The sequence below is a fragment of the Cyphomyrmex costatus genome, unplaced genomic scaffold (assembly GCF_001594065.2).
Source record: "Cyphomyrmex costatus isolate MS0001 unplaced genomic scaffold, Ccosl1.0 scaffold229, whole genome shotgun sequence".
NCBI classification, from domain to species: domain Eukaryota; kingdom Metazoa; phylum Arthropoda; class Insecta; order Hymenoptera; family Formicidae; genus Cyphomyrmex; species Cyphomyrmex costatus.
Genome location: NW_017276357.1, coordinates 689,689 through 698,843, shown reverse-complemented (window position 1 = coordinate 698,843; position 9,155 = coordinate 689,689). Strand labels below are relative to the sequence as shown.

The 9,155-nt window shown below is 33.9% G+C and overlaps 1 protein-coding gene across 1 annotated transcript; it reads left to right on the top strand.

Moving 5' to 3' along the window:
• Positions 1-925: 925 nt before the first annotated feature.
• On the top strand, positions 926-8,903 carry Dfd (homeotic protein deformed). The gene is made up of 2 exons (XM_018539921.1): positions 926-1,937; positions 8,218-8,903. Exons 1-2 carry the CDS (start codon positions 1,061-1,063, stop codon positions 8,901-8,903), a joined length of 1,563 nt encoding a protein of 520 aa, XP_018395423.1. The 5' UTR covers positions 926-1,060.
• The last annotated feature ends 252 nt before the right edge of the window (positions 8,904-9,155 follow it).

Sequence of the window (9,155 nt, the reverse complement as noted above, 5' to 3'; positions counted from 1 at the left end):
TAGAGAAGACGCATGACGAGAAAGAGGGGACGCGGCTCTCCGCATCGGCTCAAAACTAACCGGCGCGAACGGAGCTGGAGGGAGTTGGAAGCAAACCAGAGTTGCCAGACGAGTTTCTGCTGACGCGCGACGAGCTCACTTTCAGGGCTTCCCGTCGAAACTTCTCGCTTCTTTCTCTCTTTCTGTCTGACTAAAATCTTTATATTTACAGAGTAGAAATCATTCACGGTTCGAAACGTAATAGTGATTAAAGTGCGATTCGGAGGTAATATATTCAGAGAGAAAAAGAAAAAATGATTCATACGGAAACGTTTGATTTATCAGAATTGTTTGCAGAAAGGTCTGCTTGATACTTGCTTTAAGCTGATAATGTGAATAAGAAGTGAAAGTTTATGAAAAAGTGTAGTGTATTATATTAGGAAGCAAAAGACACTTGGAGACGTGCGTAGAAATTAATAAACTACAAGTGTGTCTACGGATTCCCCGATGACAATCGTGAAATAGCGAAGCAAAGCAAGAAGTTGCTGCACCTGCCGCAGTGGTTCTCGCGGCGCCACTCACGTGTTGCATGCGTGCCGTGGTTATCCATCATGGTCGCGGACTAGAGGCAGCTCCGATTGGTCGGTTTTGTGGTCACGTGGTATGGTAATTGGGCTCCGGTGGGCGGGAAGGAGCGAACGAGGTCGTGGAGGATCGCGAAAGTGGCGGAAGGAGAGGAGAGAATAAGCAGCTGTCCACCGGGAGTCCCGTGCTCGTTGTGGCCCCGCTCTTTCCATTTCTTTTCTCTTTTCTCCCTCTCTTTCTTTCTCTCTTTTCCTCCTTTCGAGAAAACGTCACCCCTTTTCGCAGGAGACGGTGAGGTGTGGACGATGGACCACAGCGCAGTGTCGTGCAGTGTAAGCTTGAGAATGAATATTATATGAACTCGAAATGGTGTGCCGTATCAAAGAATTGATTCAGAGAGCAAGATAAGAGAGAAGAGTCAAAAAGTGCGGGTTGTTTAAAATTCATTTGGACTATCGTGGGTGTGTGTTTTTTTAAGAAGAAAGTACTTAGGAACATGAATTCCTTCCTTCCATCCGCCGCCGGTGGATACCATCACCATCAGCATCAACAACAAGCTGGAAATCATCATCTAGCCACTACTTCCTCGTTGGTCGATCCAAAGTTTCCTCCTAACGAGGAATACAGTCAGAGTAATTATATACCTTCGACCGGAGCAGACTTCTTTTCAAGCGGTAGCGGTGGTCACCATTTAAGCCATCCACAGTCTCAACTACAGTACGGCTATCATCAACATCATCATCAAGCGGCGTCGACTCCTTACGGGGCTTCCTCTGCGGTACAATTAAACGGAGGGTATGCAGGATACGGCGGATATTATGGGCCTCATCATCCTCACCACCAAGTGCATGCGGTTCATCACGCTAGTTTACATTCTCATCATCACGCGGTGGGTTCTTTAGCGATGCCGCCGGAAGCTCAACAACCACCGCTCACGTGTCCGTCGTCGATACAAAGTCAACAGCAACAACAGCAACAGCCATCCGTACCGACGTCGACTATACTTGGATCCACGCCTCTGTCACCATCTATAATGCAAAATCATGTGCAGCAGCCGGATGCCCTTCAGCATCATCAGCATGAGAACAATGCTTGCAGTCCGGCCGGTTCGGGTCAGTTGCACCGAGACAATTCACCTGATCTTCAAACGCAACAATCGTTGTCTCAGCAATCTCAACATATACAGAGCGGCCAACAACAAACGCCGCCGCAACAGCAACAACACCATGTAGAAGACAGCTCAGATGCGGATGACATAGAAGATGGTCAGATGGAGGGTTCACCGGGAATGATGGAGGAAGAAGAAGAAGACGAAGAAAATAGAGATCGTACGATTTATCCGTGGATGAAAAAGATTCACGTTGCAGGCGTCGGTGAGTTTATATGAATTTACAATTATTCCTATCTCAATGGAATATACATTGTAATTTTGTTATAGTATTATTGAAATTTATCTTGTTTTCATCATTTATATCATAATATTACATTTTTATCATTATCTTCGTTTTATTTCATTTTTAAAAATTATTTTGTATCCATTTTCAGTTTGGAAATACTCTGTTCAGATTTATGAGCCTATTTGTTTAACAAGTGCGACCGCACATAATTCAATTAGAGAGTAAAGTATGCAACTTTATATTAATCTCAGTTTTGCTCTATAATTAATAAACGTTATCAATATTTCTATTTTGGATTATATCGTGGAGAAAGCATAATCAACCGGTACAGAAATATATCCGACGGCTTGAAGACAGATACTGCTGTATCTTATATACTCAATAATTTTAAACATCTCTAAAGTCTATTGTACATTTATAATATTATAGTAAAATAAATGTAATTGGAAAAATTTATATTCTTCCCCAAATGTATGCATTTTTAATATTAATTTATTTAGGGATAATAATTTATTTCTACAATAGCATTCTCTTTTCTACAAAGAGTACGCTGTAGCGTCTTCTCCATCAAATGATATACTAATAAAACATATATTTGTGATACAAAACGCTATCATGTTTTCTATAATGTTTTATTCGTTTTAATTCTTTCATAAAAATTATTGACCTCTTCTTTAGTGAAATAAAAATAAAAAATTTAAATTAATTAACATATTTACTATTTCTTACTATGTTATTATTCTTATTCGTCAATATAGTTATAAAATAAAACATCAATTATTTACAAATTTGTGAAGGAACGCTGTGATACAGAATTGATTTGAAAACTTTTTCTGCACACAAAGGACCTGCTGAATATTTGTATTATTAGTAGGTATACATTACATTGTGTGTTTACAAAGTGACGAGCTTTAGAACGGTCCGAAGAATTATGGGCTGAAATTTATCTATCCTAACACCTTGCAATCACCTGTGTGAGGTTGTAACGGCACCTCGTTTTATAGGTGAATTCGGTTACGCCTAATATATCTTCATCTTTCGCACAGTGGCGAATGTATATACTACAATAATGGGATGTCCACAGCACACAATTCAGTGTTGCGGACAGAAATAAATTTCGAAATTCGACACAGAGATTCTGCTGTGTTTTAAGTAGACATTCATCATTGTGCAAGGTTGCTAACGCTCAAGACTTGAAACAGATGCCGGTGATGGTATAGCGCCCCTAGTTGTTGTAATTAAGGCAATTAGCGCGAATGTAGTTCTTCTTTCATAATTAATCAGACAACTACTTCCAGAATTAATATACGCGTGCTTCCCATCTTCATAAAAATAGAAAGATATTTTGAGCGTAACCACAACACAGGTATATTAATTAATGTCTCACAAATTACAGAGCGATGCCTCTATAAGTGTATCTATAACGCATTCATTTCTTCAAAGTTTGTCGGTTTTTTTTTACATTGTGCTAAACTAGAAACTATTTCAGCAGGTAGAAAGAAGTCCTCATTAAAGAATTTCCAAAGATAGTTTTTGCAACGTAATGTCCCTTCAGAATTAGATTGGCCTTGCCGCCACAAAAATTTCTATTCTGTGGAAAACGCTGTTCATTCCAGCTTGCAAGTATTTCTTTTGAATTCACATTGCATATGATACAATAGAAAATAAAATTTTATACCATACAAGAGAGACTGAATGCCAAAATTTATGCTTCTAAGTAAAATTATTTGCAGCAAAAACTTGTTATTTCCTTTATTAACGCTAAAAATTAGTGTAACAAATAAAAAATAACGTTTGATTTCAAATTAATTTTATAATAATAAAGGAAAAAGCGATAGTGTTTGAATATTGTGTTTAACTTTTAATATTCTTTAAGTAGGTATAATATTAGTCTACAGGAAATTTCACATGCAATAATTTATAATGCATGATAAAGACAAAAGTATAAAAAAATAAATGTCTCTTGTAAAATTTTATTTCAGTAAAGAACATTATCTCAAGAAATATTTTGAAAATAATTTACTAATAATATGTATCTGCATGTAATTATACGAATGTTACAATAAATATTTTATAAAATTTATTAACAGATATAATATATAACAAAACAAACACCGAATAGATTTTAATTATTGCATAAAGAGTAGAACAGAGAAGACATATTTAGCAAAATTGAAGGATAGTCTTCAACACCATTGAAAAAGTTTGATTTGCAGAGAGACGTGACAAACGTTCCGTTAAACATACGGTACTTTAAGTTACACATTCGTAATGTTAGGAATCGCGCAATTTAATATTTGAAATCTCTGAACTTTGGTATGCTCGTCCGTCGGGCTGTCAGAGACTGCAATCTCTCCCCTTTGGTTGTCGAAGTATGGTCGCCGGACGTCGGAGTTAAAAGGGGCCTCCACGAGACCGACGGTCAGCTCGGAATGGAATGTCTGCACGGATTCTAGACTGAACTTGTTCCCATGTTTCCTCTATCGAACTGAACAGACCACCACGGATTGCTACTAGCGTGACTAACAAATATTAACATCAACGTGCAGCACAGCAAGATATTTTTATTTTCAATTCACTTATTCAGTCGTTTGTTGTATTTCAATCATATCTGATTATTTTCTAAAATACTTCGGACATTTCGTGATTATTAATGTTCGTCTCTGTCTGTTCTTAAATATTGTATATAAAGATTTTCGCGGAAATTGCATGATGAATTCTGTATTTCAAATAGGCCTTTGAAAAATTTAACGCTCCTAATGAACAAGTTTATCGAATTATTAAACCTTCGAGCTAAAGGATAATCTATTGTTTCTGTACTTCTTTAGATGATGCTTAGCGGGACCAATGCATGTGTACGCTTGGCACTTTTTATCCAGGTGAATTTGCATACGCGTATTCTACCTTCACAACTCAACCGACGACGTATCTTATGGATTGATCAGATTACAAAAGTCACTTCAACCGACTTTGATGCTATTCAAAACGGCCATGACGAATGGTCATATGATATAAAAATGTTATTTGCGTATAATATCTCTCTAGACATCAACGTAAAGAATATTTTATAATTGAAGTAATAATCTACAAAGTACAACGAATTGTTTTCCTTTTGTTATTAAAATAGCGTATATATAGCTCGAGTCCCTCAAACGAATCATTTTTCATGTTATTTGCATCTTGTACTACATTTTAACAACTTGAAAAGAAAAAGAATTTTTGTGTGTAACGAACATTGTGAATTAATCCATTCTTCGTAAAACTTGTTGCTAGAATTTTACAAATGTTTATACGCCTAATGAAAGTTATAAAAGCTTTAGTGCGTGTAACAATAATACAATTAATAATGTTCAGTAAAATGATTCAAAGATTTATTTATATTATATTGTCAGACTAATAATAAAAATCTTAGAAATGGGAATATTAAGAAAAATAAGAATAATTTACTTCAGATGTGAATAAAAAGAATAAATTTTATACAAAAAGAACTGAGCAATAAAATGTCTATATACAGAACGCTATTTTACAAAGCTTTGTATCAATATTATACTTAATTTGCAAAACGACTGCGATGGCTTAGACCGAATTTACACGGACATTCTCATGAAAATGTAAATGATTCCTAATACATAGTTGTCACAACATTGAGGTTGTCCTTTGATATTATAACGACTCTTAGATTCTTGTGTTTCGTAATGTATTAGAGATATGACCATCTTATATTTCTCTCATCAAATCTATTTGCTGACAATGTTTAATCCATTTATTTTAATGTGTTCATAATTACGTATGGTTACGATTAGTTGTATTGATCTACGGATATTGGAGTGAGCACAATTCTTTGCTAACAGTAATTTTTATTTAATAATTTTTATAAAAAAGAATGTACATGTGACTTCATGTTCAATGTTTTAGACATAACACAATCATGATTCCAACAGGCTGATTAACTTCATTGGTAAATGATTGTGTTTACTGGAAATCGTTCGAAACTACGACACGATTAATTATGCGACATAAATTATTAAGTTAAGCTTTATTATTGTTTTTTTGCTGAAGATGGCTACATCCAATACGTCCAAATTTATAATTTTTAGATTACATTAAACAGTAATTTAAAATTTAATAATTGCGCATTTCTTACCGCGCTGACTCCAGAATAGCCCATTATAATTTTAATCTTTTATATAATATTATACTGTTTACAGTAATAAATATAATTATATAACGTATAATATATAATGTATAATATACAATTTAAAGGATTCCGTACTATGAAAAATTGTTCCCGATAAAATGAATTAGTTTCACAGTAATACAGTTTATAATACGGAACACAAACCTTTGCTATTTATTATATCATAAGCTTTGATGTACCATAACTAAAAAATTATCCACTATTGAGCTTTTTACGTTCATGATATCTTTTATTCATCATATTATAAGCTGCATTATGTATGAAAGCTAACTCATTTCAGGTTTAATTTTCCATATAGATGTACGTAGAGCTCTTTAAAAACATTTTATTAAAAATCAAATAAGAATATGAGTATATACTGTTTGTTTATAATAATTTTAATAATCAAATTTTTAACGGTCCAATTAACTATTTGTACGAATTTAAAATTTTACAATAAAATATAAAGGTAAAATGACAAATAATAATAATAGACGTCGTTTTTATCTCCTACTAGGTTATTTCAACGCTAGAATACGACCATGCTATAAATTTTTATAAACATCTATATGAATGTATAACTATAACAGCCTCGTGATATTTTATTAAAATTGATATTATAACACATTCCGTGCCGTTTTAAGTGACTTATTCACCGTACCATGTAAGTTATCCGTGACCGACGGAATTTTTGTTTGCGTGTATTATACGTATACTTGTAAAGTAAATGTATTTGATATAATATATAAATACTAAAAAAATTATTATTATAAAGAAGGTCTAATAGATCAATAGTATACACCAAAATTACATATATATATCCATACATGGCATATATTAAAATTTATTGTATAATTACGTGCTTTCTTTTTATAGCCTAAACGTTAAACAGTCTGAATGGACACTCTAGCGTGAGTTACCGATGACTTACACGGAATTAAATTGATATTAAATATCATAATAAGTTAATCAAAAAAAGTGAAACTGAAAAATGAAAATGTTAAAGTAAACTTTATTAGAAATTAAACTAAAAGAATAATGTTACATTATTATATTTATTTGTAATTTTGTAAATTTTAAGGAGTTTGTGAAAAGTTATTTACAGTCGCAGGTAATGCAAAGATTTAGAATTATTAATATATTAAAATCGGTTTTAAATTACGCTTTTGAGGCTTTCACAGGTATTTTCTTCAATTATGCGAGAAGGTTTGCGGGTTATCGCCGTGTCTTTCTTCATTTTTAATGCCAACGTTTCGTGAACCGTACCGTTCACTTCATCAGGGCGAGGGTTGCGCTGATACTGTTTTAAATTATTTTAAATTATTATTTAAAAAATAAACAAGTGAAATTTACTGAATAAATCTGTGGATTATTTTATATAATGTATATATTATAATAATTATTATTATAAAATGTAAAAAAAACATTGTAATACATAAATTAAATTTCAAGAATAATTTTTTTACGAACTGGGTGTCAATTTTATAGCAATTATATTATATATATAAATACAGATGTTTGTATTAAAAGCAATTAAAAGTAAACAATTTTGAATAAAAAACTTTAAGTATATAAACAAACTCCTTATTGTCGTTTAAGTTTATAAACAAACTCCGTATTCTCCTTGTTTAATTTTATATAACGTTTGTTTTAGAAAAGTTTTAAATCACTATGGAAACGTTTGAGCCGGTATTTGCAGTCGGTTTTTATATTTAAAACTGTCCTAAGTACTTATAAGTCTTAACATGTCATAAACTAATCATAGAGCTGTATTATATTAATAATATTTTAAAATGTTCTAGTTAAGTTTTTGCAAGAAAGAAGGATTGAAAAACAAAAGAAGAAATATACATTCAAAGCAACTATAGTACAGTTATTTTTCAATTTTAATTTTTTCGGATTAACTACTATTATTAAAATAAATTTTGTATGTTAAAATACAACCTGCATATTATATTTACTTGGATAGAATATCTCTTATTAGGTTAAGAAGAACGTAGTAACTCCGGATTCGAGCCGGATTTGCCGTTATTTCTAGCTTTATGGTACTAATATATTTAAATCTCTGTTTCCTTACAGCAAACGGCTCATACCAACCTGGCATGGAGCCAAAACGACAGAGAACTGCTTACACGAGGCATCAGATACTCGAATTGGAAAAAGAATTTCACTACAATAGGTACCTGACAAGACGACGACGGATCGAAATCGCTCATACCTTGGTCCTGTCGGAGCGACAGATCAAAATCTGGTTTCAGAATCGCCGTATGAAATGGAAAAAGGATCATAAGCTACCGAACACAAAAAACGTACGCAGAAAGAACGCGAATGGTCAAGCGTCACCAGCAGCGGCTAAACCGGCAAAGACTACAGCGACGCGGGCAAAGTCCGGCACTGGCAACAACAATAGTCAAAGAAAAAACAACAATTCACCTTCCAGTGGTATGGAAAATAGTCTGGACTCAAACATCGGTCATGATATGAGCGAAGTTCATGGGGTCAGCTCCAGTATTCCTCATCCCGTCGGTGTAGTTCATCCGAGCTTTCAAGGTCATCCTCATTCTCTGGCTCATCTCCAAGCACAGCTGAGTCATCATCACGTGGGTGGAATGATGGACGGTCCGACGGTAGGACCGTTGGGACACATAAGTTCCGGAAGTATCAGTCCTCTCGCACCGGCTACCAGCCCTCCCGGATTGTCGCAAGTATCAGCTCCTGTACCGCCATCGACCATAAAATCCGACTATGGACTCACAGCTCTGTAACATCAATTTAGTAAGGTATATTCAACGATATAACTCTTTCAATACCATTTAACGACTGCTCTCCATGGATAATTCCACTCTTTGACTGGATATTTATTGCAAATTAGATAAACGTAGTTTGAGTTTTTCTCATTGCAATATGGATGAGGAGAGTAGTCTCAAAACGTAACCTAAGACTTCATGGTCTTTAAAAAAAAAATACAGTATTATTTTTTTTTACGTACGTGAATATATCAAGTGTCTGCAATTGCA